General features: G+C 42.8%; 1 protein-coding gene across 4 annotated transcripts in view; it reads right to left on the bottom strand.

Moving 5' to 3' along the window:
* The window catches only part of CDADC1 (cytidine and dCMP deaminase domain containing 1), a 95,988-nt gene that overhangs the window by 43,935 nt on the left and 27,049 nt on the right, over positions 1-25,004 (bottom strand). For all 4 annotated transcript variants that reach the window (XM_080661906.1, XM_080661908.1, XM_080661907.1 and 1 more), the window contains 3 exons: positions 23,745-23,922; positions 8,092-8,661; positions 3,281-3,330 (listed from right to left, as the gene is read on the bottom strand). In XM_080661906.1, coding sequence (XP_080518032.1) covers positions 3,281-3,330; positions 8,092-8,661; positions 23,745-23,922 — 798 coding nt within the window. The remainder of the gene's footprint in view (positions 1-3,280; positions 3,331-8,091; positions 8,662-23,744; positions 23,923-25,004) is intronic.

Genomic DNA, 25,004 nt, shown 5'->3' with positions numbered 1-25,004 from the left:
CCCTAACTGCTCACCTGCCTGCCTGATCACCCCTAACCGTTTGCCTGCCTGATCGCCCCTAACCACTCTGCCTGCCTGCCTGATCACCCCTAACCACTCACCTGCCTGCCTGATCGCCCCTAACCACTCTGCATGCCTGCCAGATTGCCCCTAACCACCTCTGCCTGCCTTCCTGATCACCCCTAACCACTCACCTGCCTGCCTGATCACCCCTAACTGCTCGCCTGCCAGCCTGATTGCCCCCTAACTGCCCTCCCCTGCCATCCTGATCACCCCCTAACTGCCCTCTCCTGCTGGCCTGATCACCCCCTAACCGCCCTCCCCTGCCAGCCTGATCGCCCTCAACTGCCTTCCCCTGCTGGCCTGATCACCCCCTAACTGCCCTCCCCTGCCAGCCTGATCGCCCTCAACTGCCTTCCCCTGCTGGCTTGATCACCCCTAACCGCCTCTGCCTCAGCCCCTGCCACTGTGGCTTTGTTCGGAAGGACGTCCAGAAGATGTGCAGTCTAATTAGCATATTACCCTTTTATTAGTATAGATTCTTCATTTCTGACTGGTTCTGTTTTATGGTTTCTCTGTCCTTTTTTATGCTATTGAGCGCCCTTATAACCATTATTTCGAGCTTTATATTTGATAAATTGCTTGCCTCCAATTCATTTAGCTCGTTTTCTGGAGATTTCTCCTATTCTTTCATGCGGGGCATGCTTATTTGTCTCCCCATTTTGGCTGCCTGTTTATATTTGCTTCTATGTTAGGTAGATCTGCTTTGACTCCTAGTCTTCGTGGGTCTGGTATTGCAGTCTTCTTGATCACCTGAACAGTGTGCTCAGGGAATGTCCCTTGTGTAGGTTACGTGGGCCCTCCTGTTGTAATTGAGTCTTGATTGCTCTTGGCCTGTTCATGCATGGGATTGACCCTCAGGCTGGCTGACTCTGAGGCTCAAGTCCAACCACTGCATGAGAGCTGCTGTGCAGGTGACCACACAAAGTTGAATTTGCCTCAGTAGGGTTTGGTGCCTATAGAGATCTCTCTTTGGATATATTGCTTGTGAAGCTTATTGGAACCTCCTCTGTTGTTTTCTGAAGCTGGCCCCTAGGTCTGTTGGTTCTGGACCTCTTGAGAGGAACTCTGGTGCAGGTTAATGTTAGGTGCTGCCTGTGACTGGTCCTGGGCAACCTGTTTGTAGCTACCAGCGATCCACATTTTGTGGCTGTCATGCTGGGCCTGAGTGCATGCAGGAGGGATCAAGCTACACACCAAGGCTGGCTTTTACCAGCACCAGGCCTCAGAGTCCCAAGAGCAGGTCAGCAGAGTCCCAAGGCACCCCGAGACCTGCATCCACCAGCCTCTGCCTCTGAGCTGCCTGTTAGGCTCAGTCACAGGAAGAGCCTCTGGCTGCACTCCCCAGCAGGGTATAAGCCATACAGGGTGAGTGGAGAGGAAGTCCAGAGGGTGGGGCTGTTATTTTTATTTTCCCCCAGTTAATGGGGAGTGTTCCACCCAAGAAAGATGGCATCTTTGGTATAGGCGAATGACTCAGCACAGGGATTCTGGTGGCTGTCCCTTCAGCTCCCTCCACAAAGCCACAAACCCGTCTCCTCATGGGACTCGTCACTGCGAATGACGTTTTATGCATTGGCCCTTTAAGAGGGTACCTGTATCTCTAGCCATCTCTCACTGGTGGACAGAAACCCCAGAGCTTTTCACAGCTAGACGTTATGTGGATGCCTCTATTTATTTTATTTTTTATTTTTTGGTTAATCCTCACCCGAGGATATTTTTCCCATTTATTTTTAGAGAGCGTGGAAAGGAGGAAGGGAGGATGAGGGAGAGAAACATGTATGTGAGAGAGACACATCGACTGGTTGCTTCCTGCATGTGCCTCAATTGGGATCAACCCTGAAACCCAGGTACGTGCCCGTGACTGGGATTCAAAACTATGACCCTTTGTTGCGAGGGCTGAAGCTCTAATCACTGAGCCACAATGGCCAGGACTCTGGGTGCCTCTTCTCAGCTCTGGTGCTCTAGCATGGGGAGCCCAGGTAGGGGTTTAGACCCCACGCTTCTCAGGAGAACTGCCCCTCGCGGAGCTGAGATATCCCTAGAACCTCAGCTGCTGCTCCTAGGAGCAGGGCCAGCCCTTTTTGTGCTTCCACCCTTCCCACCAGTCTCAACGTGGGTTCTCCTGTAAATCCTTGGTTATTAGGTTTTTCTTCAGCTCATCTTTAGTTGGTTATTCAGGATGATTCTTATATAGTTTAGTTGTAACTCTGATTTGGTCCTGGGAGGAGAGGAGTTTAGCCTCCACCTACTCTGCCGCCATCTTAGATCCACCCAAAGTTCTGTAGTCCAAGATCAATGGCAGGGTTGGTTTCCTATAAGACTTCTTGCCTTGGTTTGTAAACAGACATCTTCTCCCTGTGTTTTCACCTGACCCTCCCTCTAGAAGCCACTGTGGCACTCTCTTGGCCTTCTGTGCAAGTCATTAATAATTTATATGGATTACATGTTGAAATGATATTTATGGACAGATTAGATTAAAATACATTCTTAAAATTAATTCACCATTTTCTAAATATGGCTTCTATAAAATTTAAAATTAAATATGTGGCTTGTCTTTTATTTCCCCTGCTTAGCACTGTGCTAGTATATTCCACTATCCAAAAGATCAAGTCCAAACTCTCTATATGAAATACAGAGTTCTTCAGGGTCAAGACCAATTTCATCTACCACACTATTAAACATATGACTCTGTACTCCAACATGCCAAATCACTTCCATTTTCCAATTCCCTCTCATACTCCTCACCTCTGCATGCTATCCTCCTAGTCTCACGAACTTGCTCTGCCTGGTGAATTCCTATTCATTCTTCAAGACAAATAGCATCTTATCTCCTCCAAGAATATTTTACTTATTTCTTCACGCGAGTTAAGGTTGATTCTCTGAGATTTCATGGTATCATGTTATAATCACTCTTACATACCAGTCTCTTTTTCACTTCTAGATTACAGAAGGCCATGAAGGGCAGGAAATGTGGTCTTTAACTCCCCACTGTACACTGTGGCACAGTGACAACCCTGTAGAAGGTGTTTAAAAAATGTCTGCTAAATAAATGAATCTATCCATAAAATTGTTGAGGGAATAAAGAAATGCTTATAGAACATAAAATCACCAATATAAAATATTAATGCCTATGGGTCAACAAAATAATGTATTTAAGGTTGAAATATATTTAAAGAAAATCAAAGTTAAATGTTTAAACAATTAGTTTAATACTTACAGATTTTTTTTCTGCCCAAATGACTGCTCCAACTCCTATTTTATGATCCTCTGAAAGATAAATGGCATTTAACTCAGTAAAAATAATCAATGATTTGTAAGTTTCAGAACTATATTTTTCTAAAAATAATATAACGTATTTATTGGAACATAGTTTCTAAATGTAGCAGCAATTCTTGACATTTCCCAAATTATAGAAAACCACTAAAAAAATACTTATAAGCATGCAATATGGGAAGTAGATACTAAATAACTAGACTCTGTCACTACCAACCCAGTCACACATGATCTATATGTGGAGATCATTACAATGGCAGTGTCCAGGATCAGAGCTCTAACCAGAATTGAGTGTAACTATTGATTCTCCACCAACAAGTCAGTTTCTAAATGACTATTTCTAATAGATGATAAAATTGATTGAAAAACAAGTTTCTGAACTAATGGATTTAATGTAATAAACATTCACACAACAATCAAGTCTATCTTCTAGAATTTTTTATACTCTAATGAAAAATACATTTCATGCAAATGTTCTTGCTATGAAAAATGTTCAGATGTATAATACAAACATAAATAAATATTTATGGGCTTTCATATGTTTATATTGCTGGAAAGATCCATGAAGGAAATTTTGATTTAAACACTATGTTGTCCTTTCCCTGACCTTCATAATTTGCCTTTGGGGAGAGGGGAAAGCCCAGTTAATTACATGATGCTCATTTCTAAATCAATTGTAAGAGTATAATTTTCCTGGAGAACCAAAATGTCTGCAATAAATAAAGCTGTAATCTTAAAACCATTAATATGAAACAAAATTTAAAAACCAAAAGAGAAATTCTACATATAAAGGATTGACTTTTTCCTTCTACTAATATAAGGGTGAGTACAAATTTCTAAGAAAATTATACAGTAATTATAAAAACCATAGTATTTATCAAACTCTTAATAAGAGACAAATATAGTGAAGTAGGTACATTTACACAAAGTAACAATCATCTGTGAACTTGAGCTAGAACATTTTCATATTGGTGAGGATTAAGCGAAATTGTGGCTTCATCCTATAATTTCCTTACAAGTAATCCTTCCAATGATACCATTTAAATACTTAACTTTTTTAGTAAAAGTAGAGAAACTTTATTTCACCTATGTATCAAAAATTAGGATGCCTCATAAATCATTTTTAAAAGTTATGATACTATAATAAAATTCCCCAACTTAGTTAAAGCAAGCTCAGGTTTTAAAAATTATCTTATAAAGCATTTGCATAATTTGTTTTAAGCACTTTTTACTCATGGCCTCATTTTTTACCCTAAAGGTAAAGCACATAAAATTTCCTTTTCTAGATGAGAAAACAGGCAAAGAAATTAAGTGACTAAAAGTTAGCCCTCTGAACCTAACCTACTTTGCCTTTCCTCTACCCCTCCTTTGACATTAAGAATTTCATAACAAACATTTCCCTTCATTGAATGCCCGAGTATACAGTGGTGAGGAAAACAGAAGTCCTTATATTCATGAAACTTACAGTCTGTCTGATGAGGAAGGAAGACAGGAACAAGGAAACACTTCTGTGCTGTGCTGTGCAGAAAATTAATACAATGCTGAGGAATAGAGTGTATGGGAGGAGGAGGGCTTACTCTATCGAGTGGAAACTGTCATAAAAGGGATTTTGGTGTAACTGAGATAGACCTTCAGAGTAAAACATGTGGGGAAAAGAATATAATTATGGCTTTATGATCATTTCTAAGTAAGTGGCAGAAGTTATAAACATAAGAGTATATTTGTCTGCAAGACCAAAACCTATATTGGAAGTAAAATTATACTTAATACATGCATAAATCTGAAATAAAAAAATAAAAAACTGAAATAGAAATTCTTCAGATTAAGAGCCTACTTTTCCTACCATCTACATTGAGTAATTTTCATGTTGTGTTTTTTTAAACTCGGGAGACACTTTTGTTTCGGTTTGGAGACAGACTTAAACCTTGTCAAGAGGGGAAAAACTGTGACTTTCCACCAGCAATGCAACTCTACTGCTTATCTAAGGTTAGTCACACCATGAGAATATTCTTAACTTTGTATATGTTAAAATCAAAATGAAATTTCACCTATATTAGATTGAGTAGATTTCACTCAGCCCCAAAGTTGGCTGACAGATTAGGTAATTTCTCAAAAAGCTTTTCATGTCTGTAATTTTTACAGAAATTGCTCTGTTCATTCACAGTGTCTTCTTGTACACCTTTGAAGGAATGGTCAACTTCCAAATTCCCAAGACTCTGATCACTAAGAGTCAGATTAACTAGGGTTCTAGAAAGCAGGCATGGTTACTTTAGCTCCCAATTCTGTGGTGTTGTCAGGGTCTGCCCATGTGGTCTACAGGCCACTTGTGTCAGAATCACTGGCTGCTTGTTCCTCCTGCCTCCCATGGAAATGTCCTAAACCAGGGGTCCTCAAACTTTTTAAACAGGGGGCCAGTTCACTGTCCCTCAGACTGTTGGAGGGCCGGACTATAGTTTTAAACAAAACAAAACTATGAACAAATTCCTATGCGCACTGCAGGCCCGGGACGAGTCGGCTGCTAAGCAGGACAGGCAGCGGCACCCAGCGGGCCGGATAAATGTCCTCGGTGGGCCGCATGTGGCCCGCTGGCCGTAGTTTGAGGACCCCTGCCCTAAACCAACCTCTCCATGGAAGGCGGGAAGACACAGGAATCTGTCTTTCTCATAAGCATTCCCTCTGTTAAAAGTTGAGAACCAATGAGTTATAACTTGAAACATTAAACTTTCTTGACTACTCCAACCTACTTTTGTCATCAACATTGTGGTTCAGGAGGAAGGTATAATCCTCAGCTTTGGAAAATGCTTAGTCTAATGGGAAATCAGGACCCCAAAAAAGTGATTTAAAAAAAATCACACTTAAATCAGGTAGATAAGATGTAATGACTTCCAACTCTTCAATTGGCTCCCTCCCTTCCCCATGTGCCCTGACAGGGGCCAGAAATCAAACTTACAAACCAGGTACATGCCCTTGACTGGAAGCGCTGGCACTTGCTCTAACCACTGAGCCCACCACCCAGAGTTCTCTTTTTTTAATCCTCACCCAAGGACACCATTAGAAAAAGGAAGTAAGGGGAAGAGATGGGGGGAGAGGAGGGAGAAAGAGAAGGATCGATGTGAGGGAGAAACAACAATCAGCTGCATTCTGTATGTGTCCAACTGGGAATCGAACCCTCAAGACATGTATGTGCCCTGACAGGGAATCGAACCAGCAACCTTTCCATGCATAAGACTATGCTCCAACTGAGCCACTCCGGCTGAGCTAAAATAAAATTCTTTAATAAGAATCGAGTGTTTATTAAACCTGCTGCATGTCGAAGTTCCTTGCAGAACTTTAAAAACTTATAAGCCTTGGCCATACCCTTAGGGACTTGGTTTAGTCTGGATTGAAATGTGAACATTCGTTTTTTAATAAAATTTCAGGGATTCTGATATGCTGCCAGATGAGAGCCTCTGTTCTACTGAAATTACTTTGACCTGTGCTCTTTGTTTAGAATACATTGCAGGCCAGTGAAATTTATATGAACCTTTTCTTTAAAAAAAAAAAGTTTTTATTGATTTTTAGAGAGAGAGGAAGGGAAAGGGATAGAGAGATAGAAACATAGATGAGAGAAACATCATTTGGCTGCCTCCTGCACACCGCCTTCTGGGCATTGAGCGCACAACCTGGACATGTGCCCTGACCAGGAATCGAACCAAGATCTCTTGGTTGATGCTCAAACAACTGAGCCACAACTGAACCTTTTCTGAAGACTTCCTCTGTTTTCTTTCTTTCTTGAGATAATTTTTTTTTTACTATATTCCACTCATCAAATCTTACTCTATTATTCCTCCTGCCTGCATTTTTTCTCTTATTTCAAAGTTGCATTTTAAAAAGTGATGATTCTTCTACTTTGAAATATTTTACATCTGACAAGATGTAAAAACAGTGGTCTATAATTGGAAATAGAGGTGCCATCTTTTATTACAATAAAGAAAATCCCCAAGAAATATTTTTTTTCACATATATGGCCATACGTAACTGAGAAAAGTAAAAATGCTTGATTTCTCCACTTGCGATTGGAGACACACCAACTAGCAATTGGGAAAAATATGCCAATGTTCTTTTACTTTGGTTCTGTTAGTTTGAGTTCATATATTGTAAAGATATTTAAAGTTTTTATTAATATTGAATACACATAAAATATTGAAGAGTTACCCTAATTGGTTTGGCTCAGTGGATAGAGCGTCAGCTTGTGGTCTGAAAGGTCCCAGGTTCGATTCCGGTCAAGGGCATGTACCTTGGTTGCGGGCACATCCCCAGTAGGAGGTGTGCAGGAGGCAGCTGATCGATGTTTCTCTCTCATCGATGTTTCTAACTCTCTATCCCTCTCCCTTCTTCTCTGTAAAAAATCAATAAAAAACATATTAAAGAGTTAACAAAAATGAATGATTTGGTTTCCTCTCTCTTTTTGTTCCATCTCTAGTGGAGGGATCAATGAACAGTGAAATGATAAAAACAAGAAGCAGAAAGAAGGGCCTAAATAATCAGGGCATGTAGCACCAAATTGTAAGGCCACAAGGAATCCTAAAACTGCTCTGAGGAAGAGTTGTCTACTCAAGGGTCTCACTAATTTCTATGTGTTGTACATATGACCAGCAAAACTCAGTATCTGGGAGTAAATGAGTTCTACCACAGATGAGATGAACCCAACTTTACTTCCGAGATAAATACAACCAACTGATAAACCCCAATACATGAACTAAGCATATAACTTACCAGTTCGATATGCCAATAACCTGGCCTGAACCATGCAGTGCCTTGCAATTTCTTGTGGCAAACTTTGATTGTGAATTTCATTACTCTGTTCAGTCTTGTCACAATAAAATCCGTAGTGTTTACAGCTGGGCACACTGGAAGCTACTGTGGCCAAAAGTAGAATAAGGTCTTTCATGTTTTGCCTTAGATTGCTAAAGTATGGGTTTTCACATAGATTCTCCAAACCTATAGTCATCAGCATCTGCTTATGTAGTTCTTCATTTGAAACAAAAAATAACATTTCATATTCTTTTATTCTTTCTTGTCTACATTTGGAATAAAAGTCAATGTTAGTATCTGGAAATGTTTTTGCCATTTTTTGAATAAAGTCACATTTATAAGAGGTTTCCTCTACAAATTGCATCATACAACACACCAAAGGCTGAAGCAAGACACACACATGGGCCCTACTGTTTGATTTCAATCTTTCCACTGCTTTGGCATCTAACTTTGCATCTTCAGAAATAGAAGCCTCAGAAAGCAAACTTATTTCTGGATCAGCAGGCCAATATGAAATTCGGTTAACTCCAGCTGAAATACAAAATATGAAAGGTAGTTATCAGGTACATTCTGGAATTAAGGGCTTTCTTGATAAATTTACAATATCACTGCAGTAGATCCAGAGATCCCAATGTAATAAATGCCTATTACCAAGTCACCAATGGCATAGCCTATTGGCAAACCATGGCTCACCGGCCATATCCAGCCCATTGCCTATTTTGGTATGACTTGCAGGTTAAGAACATACTTTATTGTTTTAAATAGTTGGGAAAACAAAAAACAAGAATATTTTGTGACACATAAAAATTATCTGAAATTCAAATTTAATTGTCCATAAATAAACTTCATTGGGACGCAGACCCACCATTCATTGACACAATCTCTGGCTGCTTTTGCACTACAGTGGAGTAGCTGAGTTGAGAGCTGAGTAGCTGTATAGACACCATGTGGCACACAAAGCCTAAAATATTTGTTATCTGACCCTTTATAGGAAAAGTTGGCCAACCCCTCACAAAGCCCCGGGGATGTATTTTGGAATCATTGGCCTTGCCAAGTGTGGTCCCAAAGCCCGGTGCTGGAACTATATATATACCAGAGTCCTACGAGTAATCAAATGGCTGCTTTTAGAAATATCATACTGGTAGACGACAACTAACAGTGACTAGAGTTTTGTATCTGAAATAAACTAAGCAATCATGCATTAATGTACCTGTACTCTGAATTCTTTCTCTAGGAAGCTATTCTATGAAAATATTCTAAATAGAAACTAAAAAAAAAAAAGCATGGATACCATATATAGTGCAGCATTGTTTAAAACAGTAAAGACATAGAAAAAACTAAACAGATAAAATAGGGGAATGATTAAACAGATTAGGATCTTCCTCATAACAAAATATTATACAGTTATCCAAAATTTCCACAAAGAACTTACAATTTGAGGACAGCAGTGGGGAGGGGAACAATATTCATTTTTTTAAAATATATTTTATTGATTTTTTACAGAGAGGAAGGAAGAGGGATAGAGAGTCAGAAACATCGATGAGAGAGAAACATCGATCAGCTGCCTCTTGCACAGCTCCCACCGGGGATGTGCCCGCAACCAAGTCACGCGCCCTTGACCGGAATCGAACCTGGGACCCCTCAGTCCGCAGGCTGACGCTCTATCCACTGAGCCAAACCGGTTTTGGCCAATATTCATTTTTTAAGTCCACAAAATTAAAGCAGAACAACAAACTAGAAGGAACATTTTTTAAAAAATATATATTTTATTGCTTTTTTACAGAGAGGAAAGGAGAGGGATAGAGAGTTAGAAACATCGATGAGAGAGAAACATCGATCAGCTGCTTCCTGCACACCTCCTACTGGGGATGTGCCCACAACCAAGGTACATGCCCTTGACCGGAATCGAACCTGGGACCTTTCAGTCCGCAAGCCGACACTCTATCCACTGAGCCAAACTGGTTAGGGCTAGAAGGAACATTTTTAATCAATGTGATAAAGGAAAGGTTAGTAATCTTTAATATACAGAGAAGATTTTAATTTATTAAGAGCATATACAGGTATAAATTGATAAGAACAAGGCCTCAAAAAAGTCCAAAGATATGAACAGATAATTTACAAAAGAGGAAACAAAACTGGATAACAAACATAGGAAAAAATATTTTAATTTGTATTTCAGAATGATGAGAGATGCCTTATACAGAGTGAAGCATTGAATTGTTCATCCGTTAGTGTTTTACAACAGAGACTCCTTTGCTAGTATCTCACGTAACTGCAGCTAAGAGAGACATTTTTTTATGGCTGTGTCCAGAAGTGACTGGACGGTTGGCCCACAGGGTGTTGTGCATTCAAAGTGACAGATGAACCAAATAAAGTCTTAGTTGGATTAACACACATTTCTATCTATTCCCTGTTACTTCCAACTCTTGCTGTGACTTGGGCTGTAAAGCAATTTGAAAGCCTCAAAGCTAATGTCAGTATGTTTCCTCTGGCTGCATTTCACCTACCCTCTGTTGGAGTTCTCAAAATCCATTTTCTAACCAGCAGTGCTGGTCAATCTTTCATCTAAACATCCTGGTTGCTTCTAGTAAACCTGATTCAAGGAGAAGAGGGGATGACTAATCTTTAAACAAATATTCATGTACCAGTGGCAAATACTACTGCAGAAAATTTCCAATTTTGTTGTCTCAGACCCAATTACACTCTTTAAAATTAATGAGGACCCCAATGAGGTGTAGATTATATCTACTGATATATACTGTATTAGAAAATTAAAACAAAAATGTAAAAATATTAATTCATTAAAAAAAAAAATAATAAAGAACCTATGACACATTATTATAAACTAGCGGCCCGGTGCACAACATTCATGCACTGGGCGGGGGGGGGGGGGGAGGGGAGGTCCCTCAGATTGGCCTGCGCCCTATCGCAGTCCTGCAGACATCCTTAGCACTACCGAAGAGGCAGGAGAGGCTCCCACCACCACCACTGCGCTCACCAGCCGTGAGCCTGGCTTCTGGCTGAGCAGCGCTCCCCCTGTGGGAGCTCACTGACCACCAGGGGGCAGCTCCTGCATTGAGCGTCTGCCCCCTGGTGGTCAGTGCGCATCATAGTGACCGGTCGTTCCTCCATTTGGTCAATTTGCATATTAGGGTTTTATTATATACTAGAGACCCGTTGCATGAAGAGATTCATGCAATAGGCCTTCCTTCCCTTGGCTTCCAGCACCGGTTTTCCTTCGGCACCTGGGACCCAGGCCTTCTAGTCTTTGCTGCAGGCTCCGGCCAGAGTCTGCTGCCTTCATCTTTGCTGCAGGCTCCGGCCAGAGTCTGCCACCTTTATCTTCACTGCAGACTCCGGCCAGAGTCTGCCGTCTTCGCTGCAGACTCCGGCCTGAGTCTGCCATCTTCATCTTTGCTGCAGACTCCGGCCAAAGTCTGCCATCTTTGTCTTCGCTGTGGCCTGAGTGCCGCTCCTGTAGATCCCTTCGCCCCCCCGCCCTCCCCCTCATAGTAGGCGTCCTGCCCTGCCTGGCCACTCCACACCTGGAGCAGCTGGGCGGCCACCATCTTTCTCCTTCTAATTTGCATAATCCCTCCTGATTGGTTGGTGGGCGTAGCAGAGTGATGGCCAATTTGCATGTTTCTCTTTTATTAGTGTAGAGGATAACATAGCTTAATGAAAAATAACTATATTTTCCAAAACTGCAACAGAAACTAGTATAGGAGAATGACACTGCTTTAAATTTTTACATATCTCTTTATTATCTGGCTTAATAGAAGACATCTGGATTCTCAAATCTGTTGCTGCTTTCAATCTGCTGCAATAGGTTGTTTTACTGAAGTATATGAAAAGTACCCAGCCTCACACAGATGTGTAGCTGAAAAAAAAGTATCTGAACAGCCATTTCAGATAGTTGTCAATATTCTTCTTTGATACTACATAAAATTTTAAGAAAGGATAGTGTCTTAAAAATCATAAATTTTTTGTTCTCTTACATTAAACTCCATTATTTTTTTAAAAATTCTATTCATTAATATCACCACCAATCTCATCCAGAAGAGTCTTTAAGTCTGGGAAGCTGTAAGCTCATGATGCCAAGTTTTTCAAAATTTTCACTTGAAAACTCAAATTTTATCATTGACAACAAATACTGTCAGTTGTTTTCCTGGAAGTGAAAGATTCACTTAATGCATTTTTGAGATAATGTCTGTCAAATATCCAAGTATTTATAGCTTGTCAGATCACAGTGTTCCATGAAAAAAATGGATAATTCAGTTCATAACTCAAACATTTGCATAGGTAGTTTTCCATAAGGCAACCTTCATACTTAAGTTTGTAGCAGAAGTGCTTTGTATCTACCTCTTATTTTCTCACACAGAATATTACAAACATGTGTACTCAAGGGTTGGGATTTAATAAAATTAATAATTTTTGCTGTTTCACCAAAGACATTCTTACATGAAACCTTTTTTCCCTCCCAAGTACCTGGTATGTGGCCATGAAGAGTACAATGACTACTAGTTCCTTGTTTGTTATTAGGCAACAGTTTTGAGAGGAGTTAGAAACAGGATTGGGCAGACAGGTAAGGGGTGGAAGGAGGAGGAAGTATGGACATGACCATTGGAGCCAGCTAAAATTGTAACAATTCCAGGGCAGGAGACATAGGGAAACTGAGACAGGAAAGTTAAAACAGTCTGGGCAATTTGCAGCCAGCTTGTAACTAACAAACCATTACCTTCCCCAGCCAAGGACCCCTGAGCAAATGGTTAAATAAAAACCTCCCTGATGAGAGAATACAAAGTAAAAAAAGGTACCTTGAGAATTAATCTGTCCCAAATAGTCAGCAGAGGAATTTTGAAACCTATAGACAGGAGGGTATATAATTCCTCACACCCCCACCCAATTTGCTCTTCAGATTAGCTGAGAGCCCGTGAGCACTTCATGAGCCAGATGTATACGTTTGCTTGCTTTGCTTTTGCTTTTTCAATAAAGATGCATGCTTTAATTGCTTTAATAAATTGGCTTTTCACAACCCAGTCAGGGTCTCTCATATAAATTAATCCTCTCTGGTATTGGTGAGAGGTACCTATAACAAAATCATAGGAATGCTGGTCTTGCAGAAAAACAGAACACCACAAGACAAGAATGCTTATCTTACATGTGCAAAAGGTTGCAAGAGATAGGGGAGGAATAGGAAAAGAGGAGGGGAGCACCAGGAGGATTTTAAAATTGTTGGTGGACAAAGAAGATGGAGGAAACCAATCAGAAAGCGACCTGGGTAAAGAACAGGCTTTGGGTAAATATAATATCCCTAGATTAATGAACCTTAGTGGCAACCCATTATTGGGACCCCTCCCCATGTGGGGAGTTTGTATCCGCTTACAATAAATTTCCACGCATTTGCTTAAATCTTCTGGTCCTTGATTTTTACTCTTCAATTTCATGAGAGACACGATCCTAGGAAGAACATCGGCTCACTGTTCGGGAATCAGCTTTACACACCACTGTTTTGGTACTATTAGGGTAAACTTAGTAGTAATATGAAAATGTTTTTGACCTTGTGGAACATCAGGAGTCCACAGACCACACTTTGAGAACCACTGTAATTTGGAAATATTTTCTGTGTATCTGATGTAACAATTGTAACTAAAATAATTTAGCAATATCATGGAGTTAAACTAAGCCACTTCCCAAGATACAAACCTAATCTAATACAGCAAATTCATTTATATACTAGTGGCCCAGTGCATGAATTAGTGCACATTGAAAGGAAATTAATTAGAAAAAATATTTTAATATCACTATTCGCCCTTTCTCTATAATAGAAGTGTCAACCAAATTCATGAACAATGACAGATCAAAACACACACGTGCGATGGCGCCAGTGAGAACTTTATATGTATTGCGCATGCACGAGTCAACTTAGCCTTTTATAGATATAGAACAAACTTGCTTAATTAGACCTGCTTTCTGATTTAGCTAAACTTTTTCCAGCCCAGTGAAGCACCCCAATTTCTCTTTCAGGTAATTGTCAGCAACACAACAGTAAATATCAACACGAAGCACATTATTATTATAGATCACGCAGGGAGAACAAAGGGTAAAATATTTAACTACAGCAGTGTTTGACTATATTCTGCGCAGTGAGAAAACCTGAAGTCATTTTCAAGGTCCACCGTTTCTTACTTCTTTTCAGTCGGGTCAAGTTTCTAAGCTTTCTAAATCTCCGTTTTCCGGCTATTGAAAAGAAAATAGGATTCCACTGAGTCTCCTGTCTACCTACTCCAGGACTTCTGTGAGGATCAAATGAGATGAGGCACAGGAAAACGCTTCACAGACATTTGGTTACGGTGTGAAATGTTTGCACCGGGCTATAAAGCAAGTCGTGTTCCTGGGCGGAAGAAACTGCAAGGAGGCTAGTCATCGCTAGGGAGATGAAGCCGGACGTTGCTATGTGACGTCATTACCCGGCGCCCACAGCCCCCGTTTCCGGGTTGGGCTAGGCTGTGGGCCGCATTTTGCGCCATCTGTCCCAAATAGTCAGCAGAGGAATTTTGCTTTTTCAATAGAGATGCATGCTTTAATTGCTTTAATAAATCGGCTGCAACTTGGTGGGCTGTCGCTTCGGGGTGGTGGCAGAGCCTGTGTTCCCCTTGGGGGAAGCCGAGTGTTGCTTTGTGGGCGCCAGGTCCACGCTGCCGTGTCTCTGTAAATGGCAAGTGCACGTCACAGCAGCTCCTGTGTTGACTGTCTGCCCCCTGGTGATCAGTATGCGTCATAACAACCGGTCGGACAGTGGGAAGGACACTTAGCATATTTGCCTTTTATATATATAGATGGGTCTAACACTAACAAAAGCATTTCTATTGTAGGTTCTTCCTGATTTTCCACACTTTTATTATCTCTCTTGGCAGGTTCAAGTGTCTTAAAGACATCAGGCAGTAGTCAGTAACTCGTACTTCCCTACTTTTTAAATTCTTGGCGCTGAGGCTATTAAGAGTGCTTACAGCAAACATGTCAAACTCACAGTACGTATGACATGCTTGGAACTCAACACAAAACACAAGACTAGAATCGAGGTCATGTCTTCCTCCAGTAACACTTTCAAAGTCTTCCTTTCTATATAAATGTCACTTTGAATCCTACTTCATACCCTGCCTAATGCAATAGTCTATTAATCATGCTCTTAACCTCTTATCTTTTCATGTTCCAATTCAATAACAAAAAAACATAAATAATAATTTCAATCATATTACTCCTGCTCAGAAATCTTCAGTGGCTGGCTCCACATTATCTTATATAGGATTGATAGGTCAATTAACACAAGTGATAATGTAAATATCCAATCTGCCCAATTAACTGGGAAAAGAAGAAAAAAATGTTACCATCATCTTACCTATCTTCTCTACTTGTAACTGCAGGGTAAAGACTATGGAATCTAACAACTATCATAGATATCCTACCTGCTTGAAATACTTGTTGCAGGCCAAGAGACTCCAGCCAAAAGGCATTGCCTTCACCAGGGACCTAATCATTACTTTTAAGACTTTGATGTAAATAAAAATAAAACAAGTGAAATAAGCCAGTCAGAGAAAGACAAGTACCACATGATCTCTCTCACTCATATGTGGAATCTAATGAACAAAATAAACAGACAAACAAAAGAGATCCAGGTACATTGAAGCATGCAACAAACTGTTGAATCTCAGATGGAAGGGGGGTCAGGGGAGCAGGGAGAGTTAACCAAAGAACATATCCTAGTAGAAGAACCAAGATGGCGGCATAGGTAAACACCTGAACTGCTGCCTTACCCAACAATTTCAAAACTACAACTAAAAGAGAAAACGGACACCATCCAGAACCACAGGAGGGCTAGCTGATGGAAATTCTACAACTAGAAGGAAAGAGAAAAGCACACTGAGACTCAGAGGAGCTGCAGAAGGCAGAGGAGGCACACGCGCGGAGAGGGCTGGAAACTGAGTATGCGGCTGGCTTTCTCAATCGGGAGGGAGACAAAAGCTCCTGACTGCTCTGAACTCCAGTTCCAGGCGAGACTCTGGGGACCCAGACTCATTCGGGGAGAAAGTGGACTGTCTGGCAGCAGGCCAAACTCGAGGGCGGCTTTCTCTCAGAGGAGCTTGCAGCGATTACCATGGGACACTGAGACCCAGGGACCTCTTAGGGCAGGGCTGACCGGAAGCCATTGCAGTTTGCTCCTCCCTGAAATCCCGCCCCACGAAGCCATTGCTGCTTGCTCCACCCTGAGACTCTGCCCCATCCAAGCTGAGTGCAGAGGCTTTTGCATATGAATGGTCTGGTCCTTTGAATTCTAAACTTACCTAACAAACTGAGTCAGTGAGAGCTGAGTCAGTGAGACCCAGAACATCCAAAAGAAGGCCCAAGGCCCCACAGCAGCTTGCATTGCTTCACAGCTGGGCCTCATCTGGGCACCTCCAAAACCCAAACAAAGAAGAGGAATCTGCAGATCTCTCCGTAGCTCCTGCTGGGTGGCCTCTGGCAGAGGCTAAATTAGCACCTCCTTGGTGATCCAAGAGCCAGTGAGCCCAGAGGTCAGAGTGGGACCATCCAGATTACAACTCCTCAGATCCATAAGGGACACACTCAGGGGGAAGACTCAGTGAGCACCAAAGCCCCACTGAAGCAAGTCTTGTCTCATAAGGGTGTCTATAGCACAGAAGTTCTCCCAGCGTAGACACAGCTGATCCTCACAGCCAAATGGCCTGGAGGTCAATTCCTCCCAGTGATACCAACAACAATCAAGACTTAACTACAACAAGACTGTGCACACAGCCCACAAAGGGGTGCACCAAGAGTGTCCACCTCAGGTAACTGGGGAGCTTGAGCCACTGGGCCCTATAGGATACCTAGCACACAAAGCCACTCTATCAACTCAGGGAATCAGCCAAAATGCGGAGACAAAGAAACAGGTCACAAATGAAAAAAATGGAGGAAAGCAAATGACTGAATATAGAATTCAAAACCATGGTTATAAGGTTTTTCAAGGATTTTCTAGAAATGGCCGATAAATTTAGTGAGACCCTCGAGGATATGAAAAAGGACCAACTAGAAATTAAGCATACACTGACTGAAATAAAAAACAATATACAGAGATCCAACAGCAGACTAGAGGATCACAAGAATCAAGTCAAAGATTTGAAATACAAAAAAGCAAAAAACACTCAACTGGAAAAGCAAAAAGAAAAAATAATCCAAAAATATGAAGATAGTGTAATGAGCCTCTGGGACAACTTCAAGCATACCAACATCAGAATTATGGGGGTGCCAGAAGAAGAGAGAGAGCAAGATACTGAAAACCTATTTGAAGAAATAATGACAGAAAACTTCCCCCACCTGGTGAAAGAAATAGACTTACAAGTCCAGGAAGCACACAGAACCCCAAACAAAAGGAATCCAAAGAGGACCACACCAAGACACATCATAATTAAAATGCCAAGGGCAAAAGACAAAGAGAGAATATTAAAAGCAGCAAGAGAAAAACAGTTAATTACCTACAAGGGAGTACCCATAGGACTGTCAGCTGATTTCTCAACAGAAACTATGCAGGCCAGACGGGAGTGGCAAGAAATATTCAAAGTGATGAATAGCAAGAACCTACAACCAAGATTACTCTACCCAGCAAAGCTATCATTCAGAATTGAAGGGCAGATAAAGAGCTTCACAGATAAGAAAAAGCTAAAGGAGTTCATCACCACCAAACCAGTATTATATGAAATGCTGAAGGGTATTCTTTAAGAAGAGGAAGAAGAAAAAGGTAAAGATAAAAATTATGAACAAATACATATCTATCAACAAGTGAATCTAAAAATCAAGTGAATAAAAAAATCTGATGAACAGAATAAACTGGTGAATATAATAGAACCAGGGACATAGAAAGGGAGCAGCAGACTGACAATTCTCAGGGGGTAAGGGGTGTGGGGGGCGCAAGAAGAGACTGGACAAAAATCGTACACCTATTGATGAGAACAGTGGGGGCGGCGGGTAAGGACAGAGGGTGGGGTGGGAACTAGGTGGAAGGAAGCTATGGGGGGAGAAAAGAGGAATAATTATAATAATCTGAACAATAAAGATTTATTTTAAAAAACAAAAAACATATCCTATATACTAAAGAGGTAATATGCAAATGGACCATCACTCCAACACACAAGATGGCCGCCCCGATATGGACACAAGATGGCCACCACAAGATGGCCAGCAGGGGACAGCAGTTGTGGGTGATCAGGCCAGCAGGGGAGGCCAGTTGGGGGGGACCAGGCCTGCAGTGGAGGGTAGTTGGGGGTGAGCAGGCCTGCAGGGGAGGGCATTTGGGGGCAACCAGGCCTGCATGGGCACCAGGCCTGCAGGGGAGGGCAGTTACAGGCAATCGGGCCGGCAGGGGAGCAGTTAGGCGTCGATCAGGCTGGCAGGGGAGTGGTTAGAGGGTGATCAGGCTGGCAGGCAGAAGTGGTTAGGGGCAATTAGGCAGCCAGACAGGCGAGTGGTTGAGAGCCAGCAGTCCTGGGTTTTAAGGAATGTCCAACTGCCTGTAGTGCGGGCCTAAACGGGCAGTTGGACATCCCTCGAGGGGTCCCAGATTGGAGAGTGTGCAGGCTAGGCTGAGGGACACACACACACCCATGCATGAATTTTGTGCACCAGGCCTCTAGTCCTAATTATATATATAAAAGAACTAGGTGCTGTCATGACCGAGTGGACAACCGTTTCCTGCCCCCCGCTTAGCTGCTCGCCATGAGGGGAGGTGGTGGTGAGTGGGACTGGGGCCTGTTTAGTGGCAGCAGCGGCGCAGACTGCTTAGTGGGGCGGCAGCGAGCTTAGCGGAGCAGTCACTGGGTGGCAGCAAGTTTTGCGGAGCAGTCGTGGGACGGGGAAGTTTCATGGAGCAGTTGTGGCGAGAGGAGTTTCACAGAGCTTCCAGCAGCGAGCTTCGCAGGCGGGGTGTTCCAAGAGCAGTCACGGGGTTGGGGGAGCCTCGCGGAGCAGTGGCGGGGCAGGGGAGTTTCACGGAGCATCCAGCAGTGAGCTTGTGGGCGGCAGTAAGGTTCGTGGAGCAGTAGGGGCGCGGGGCAGTTTCATAGAGCAGTTGAGGGGCGGGGGGGGGGGAGCCTCGTGGAGCAGTGGCAGAGCAGGAGGAGCCTCGCGGAACAATCGCGGGGCGGGAGGAATTTCGTGGAGCATGGCAGAGTGGGAGGAGCCTCACAGAGCAGTGGTTGGGCGGTGGGAGCCAGGTGGAGCAGTCCAGGGGCTGCGAGCATCATGGAGCGTCCCCAGGTGGGGAGCTTCACGTAGCATTGCAGGGCAGCAGAGGCCAGCAATGGAGGCCAGGCTAGGCCTAGGGACCCTAACCGCACACGATTTCGTGTGCTTGGCCTCCAGTACACATATATATACATATACATAACCCATGGACACAGATAATAGTGCAGTGAAGACCTGGGGAGGGGGCGGGAGCGGGGTGGATGGGGGTCAATGAGGGAATAGAAAGGAGGTCATCTGTAATACTTTCAACAATAAAGATAAATTAAAAAAGAAAAGAAATACTGACCCCCTAACAGCCGTGGGCAAACTATGGCCCGCGGGCCAGATCCGGCCCGTTCGGCTGTTCTATCCGGCCCGTGGAGCTGAAAGAGCGGAGCGTTCTCTTGCTCTCCCCTCCGCTCCTTTACTTTGAATTTATATTAGTTCAAACAAACACTCCATCCATGCTTTTGTTCCGGCCCTCCGGTCCAGTTAAAGAACCCATTGTGGCCCTCGAGTCAAAAAGTTTGCCCACCCCTGCCCTAGAACCTTGCATTTTACAGCCTGATGACCCCATACATGCTGTCTCCCTGACCAGGGATGTATTCCTCCTCCTCTACCTCTAACCCAGCAGGATGCAGCTTAAGCCCTAGCCTTTCATAACATGCCAACCTGAAGAGATCACGATTTCTCCTCTAACCTATTACTTACAGCCCATATTATTCATTTGGTAGTAGATGATGTGCTGCATTGTTATTTTTAGCCACCAATAACTCCTTGAGGAAAAGGACTGGGGACTATACCAACCTATTTTCCCCAGAAGCTCTCTGAAGGAGGCTTCTTTACAAAGGCATGTTTGATCATTTCCTTTGGTAGTTGAACTCAAACTCCATCCCTCTCTCCTTCACAGAGGTCTGGGAGGTAGGGCTGAAAGTTCCAACCCTCTAATCACTTGGTTGGTTCTCCTGGCAACCAAGACCCATCCATAAGGGTTTTACAAAAATCACTTCATTAACCGAAACTCAGGTGTGGTTGAAATGAATAACAAAAGACACCTTTATCACTCATCACTCAGGAAATTCCAGTAAGGTCTGAGTTACGTGGAAACTTGCCTACCTGTTGGCCAGTCATACCTGGGAACAAATTAGTGGCCAGGATGGGCGTGGTCACTGCAAGGGCGCTAAACCTAAATATTTAAATTTATAAACAAAGATGTGAGCTCGTGCGGGCGTGCTCTCTCTCTCTCTCTCTCTCTCTCTCTCTCTCTCTCTCTCTCTCTCTCACACACACACACACACACACACACACATTGTACACACTCACGCCAGGCCCTCTTAGGACTTCTGTTGCAGGGGCTGCACAGCCATGTGGGACTCCCACAATGGATTAACAGACTGAACCTGGACTAAATACTAGACTATCCTCCACTGCAACATGGAAAGGAAGCTCTGTCCACTGGACCTGCTTCTGCTCTGCTGAACTCCCAGCTGCCCCTCTTTCAGAACTGGCTTGGGGGAATGGGACATTGCAACCTAAAAAACGTAACCGCATACAAATAAAGCCTTCCTCCACACCCCATCCTCCCACGGGGGCTTCTGAAGATGCTTACTTCAGCAACATCCCAAGAGCCTCACTCCCATTCATGTCTGGGAAATCTGGCCATTAATTCCTCCTGCAATAGCAGTACCTATGTAAAAGATGTAATATTTTTGGTCTGGCTGATGTCGCTCAGTTGACCATCGACCTATCAACCAGGAGGTCATGGTTTGATTCCTGGTTAGGGCACATGCCCGGGTTGCAGGCTAGCTCTCCAGGTAGGGGGTGTGCAGGAGGCAGACTATCAATGAATCTTTCATCATTGATGTTTCTATCTCTCTCCCTCTCCCTCTCTCTGAAATCAATAAAAACTTATTTTAAAAAGAAGATATATTTTATTTATTTATTTATTTATTTATTTACATCTTTTATTGATATTCTACAGAGAGGAAGGGAGAGGGATAGAGAGCTAGAAACATCGATGGGAGAGAAACATCGATCAGCTGCCTCCTGCACACCTCCCACTGGGGATGTGCCCGCAACCAAGGTACATGCCCTTGACCGGAATCGAACCCGGGACCCTTCAGTCCGCAGGCCGACGCTCTATCCACTGATCCAAACCGGTTTCGGCAAAAGAAGATATATTTTAAATAGCAGAATGGTCTGCATACTTACCTGGGGCAAAAAAAAAAAAAATCATGAGCACAAAGAGTTTTAGTGAGTAGCCCTGTATGACAGAGATGGAAAGCTATACATTAATAATTTGTGTTTATCATTTCCAAAATGTAGTCAATGGGAAGCAGCCAGGAACTACAGTTCCCACAATGAATATGAACAGAAATGATGTTATTGACTTCCCAGCCAGGATTTGTTTGTTAGTTAATCCTCACCCGAGGATATTTTTCCATTGATTTTTAGGGAGAGTGGAAGAGAAAGGGAGAGACAGAGAGAGAAACATCGATGTGAGAGGGACACATCAACTGGTTGCCTCCCATACATGCCCCGACCAGGGCCAGAGATGGAGCCTGCAACTGAGATGTGCTCCGGACCAGAATCAAACCCGGGACCCTTCAGTCCACAAGCTAACACTCTATCCACTGAGCCAAACCAGCTAGGGCCCGGGCCAGGGAGTTTAAGAGCAGGTATGCCTTCTCTATTTTCTTTCTCAGTCTGGACGCAGAGGACTAGGGATGCAGGGCCGTTGGGAATGACAGCAACAACACCACAGAAGATACTAGGCCCATGAATCAACCACATGGAGAAAGTTGTCTGCTGTTCAGCAACATCTGCATTGGGATATTACAGTAGTCCCCCCTTATCTGCAATTTCGCTTGCTGTGGTTTCAGTTATCCACGTTCAACCATTGTCTACCAATATTAAATGGAAAATTCCAGAAAGAAACAATTCACAAGTTTTAAATTGTGCACCATTCTGAATAGTGTAATGAAATCTCTCCTATCCCACTCCATCTCATCCTAGACATAAATCATCCCTTTGTCCAGTATCTCCACACTGTAAACGCTACCCGCACACTGGTCACTTAGGAGCTGTCTAGGTTATCAGATCTACTATTGAAGAATCATTGTATCTATCACAGTGTTTGTGTTCAAGTAACTCTTATTTTAACTTAATAATGGCCCCAAAGCACAATAGTGATGCTGGCAATTCAGTTAGGCTAAAGTGAAGTGGTAAAGTGCTTCCTTTAGGTGAAATGGTATGTCTGCATAGGAAAAAAACAACATATATAGGGTTTCGTACTGTAGTTTGAGGCATCCAGTGAGCATCCCAGAACATATCCTCCATGGATAAACTACTGTACAGGGGTTATAAATGCCTAGTATATTAAGCCACTGAAACTTTAGTGTTTTATTTGTTATTAGAGGCCCGGTGTGATGGGGTCCCTCGGCCTGGCCTGCAGACATCCCCTGAGGGTTCTCAGATTGTGAGAGGGCGCAGGCCAGCCCAAGGGACCCCACCAGTGAACAATCGAGGCTGGGGAGGGACCAGGCTCCAGGGCTTGTCCGGCCCGCCTCACCCAGCCCTGATCGGCCGGACCCCAGCAGCAAGCTAACCTACCAGTTGGAGCATCTACCCCCTGGTGGTCAGTGCATGTCATAGTGCCCAGTCAAACGAACGGTCTGACACTTAGCATATTAGGCTTTTATTATATAGGACTAGAGACCTGGTGCACAAATTCATGCATGGGTGGGATTCAGCCGGCCCATCCTGATCAGGGCTGATCAGACTGGGCCAGCCAGGGTGAGGGGATGTGAGAGGTTCGCCGGCCGCACCCGCCCTTAGTCCGGGCGGGGGGAGGACTATGAAGGACCGGGCAGGCTGGGGGGAGGGGCCTCATGGGCCGGCCCCACCCCCAATCAGGGTGTGGGGGGCCGATTGGGAGTGGGGCCAGCTGGGGGATGGGCTGAGGGCGGTTGGCCAGCCAGCCCTGCCCCTGATTGGTGTTGGGGGGGCCAATTGGGCACGGGGCGGCTGGGGGGAGGGGCTGTTCCCACCCCCTGGTCAAATTCCCAAACTCCCAGTTGAGGGGACAATTTGCATGTTAGGCTTTTATTATATAAGATAGCAGCTCATTTCAGTCTACTATTGCATGAAGCATCATCTAACTAGTTAGTGACAGAGCTGAGACGAGAATACAAGCTTTCTGACTTCTTATAGTATATAAAACTATCTTTAGATATATATATTTCTAAAGTACCTCTGTGGTACTCATTCAATTTGTTTCCACTGACTGTTCTCAGATAAATATTAGTAATCCCCAATAAAGCCTTATCTACACTTACCATTTACAATCATTTTCAAACAAGCAGAACATGGCTTTCTGGAAAAATAAAGATCACAGTTTTTCAGCCTTGACCCATGTTTTATAAGAGCAATTTTCCCAGCATGTAACTCTTCACTTGAACAGTGAAGATCAACAATTTTCATGTTTCTCACCACCACAAGACCAGTTTTCTTCACCTACATTAAAACACAAAATAATAATTTATTAGTTATAAATGCTAAGGATCATATCATGGATTATACTTTATTTATTAATAACATGAAAATTTATTTCGTTCATTATCTGAACAGGTTAAACAAAAGCATGTTTTTCATTAGGTCCCCCAAATTTTTTGAATATTTAATACTGGCTTTATACCAGAAATGTTTTAAATATATGATTTCTTAATCAATTAAGCATTTAATTCTCATTAATAAAGTCCTAGTGAGAAATGAATACATTTTGACCTATTAAAAGGCAAGAACCAAGTTGATTCAACTTTTTTTTCTTATAGCATCTAGTCTAGGACTATTTTTAGTATTAAGCTTCTAGATCTGCCTTGGGCAAACTACGGCCCGCGGGTCGGATCCGGCTGTTCTATCCAGTTCTCTTGCTCTCCCCTCCGCTCCTTTACTTTGAATTTATATTAGTTCACACAAACACTCCATCCATGCTTTTGTTCCGGCCCTCCGGTCCAGTTTAAGAACCCACTGTGGCCCTCGAGTCAAAAAGTTTGCCCATCCCTGCAGATGGTCACAAAAAAAATTTTAGAAAACTGATTTTACACATGAATAAGTAAATCCTGCAAAGTTTACACGACTTTCTTAAAGACCCACAGATGGTAAACGGCAGAACTAAAGGAGAGGTAATCCTAATTTTTAAAATATTTAAAATACTGATTAAAATTCTCAACTTCTTTCATAAAAACAATTTTTAACACGATGGCAGTCTAGATTAATGTGGTTCCACTTCGAAAAAAATATATTATTTATAATAAAAAATGTTTTTAAATGTGTAGTTAAGCTCAAAAGAATGAAAAACATACTTCAGGTATTAGAAAGGCAGAGAGAACTCAAAGACAGAGCAGTAACCTCAGCATTATCCCACCCACAGGTGGCGGATTGGGCTAACTCTGCTTTCAAGTCCTGAAGGTTGCGGTTCTTGAGAGCTGTTACTTTAAACCTAAAGTGTCCTAACTAATACAGATACTAGTCAAAAAAGCTGGTGTAACAATATTAATATCAGATAAAACCGACTAAGATAAGAATCAGTTCTATGT

This window comes from Plecotus auritus (assembly GCF_963455305.1).
Source record: "Plecotus auritus genome assembly, chromosome: 3".
NCBI lineage: Eukaryota > Metazoa > Chordata > Mammalia > Chiroptera > Vespertilionidae > Plecotus > Plecotus auritus.
Note: the sequence above shows the minus strand (reverse complement) of the source record. Positions and strands in the feature narration are given on the sequence as shown.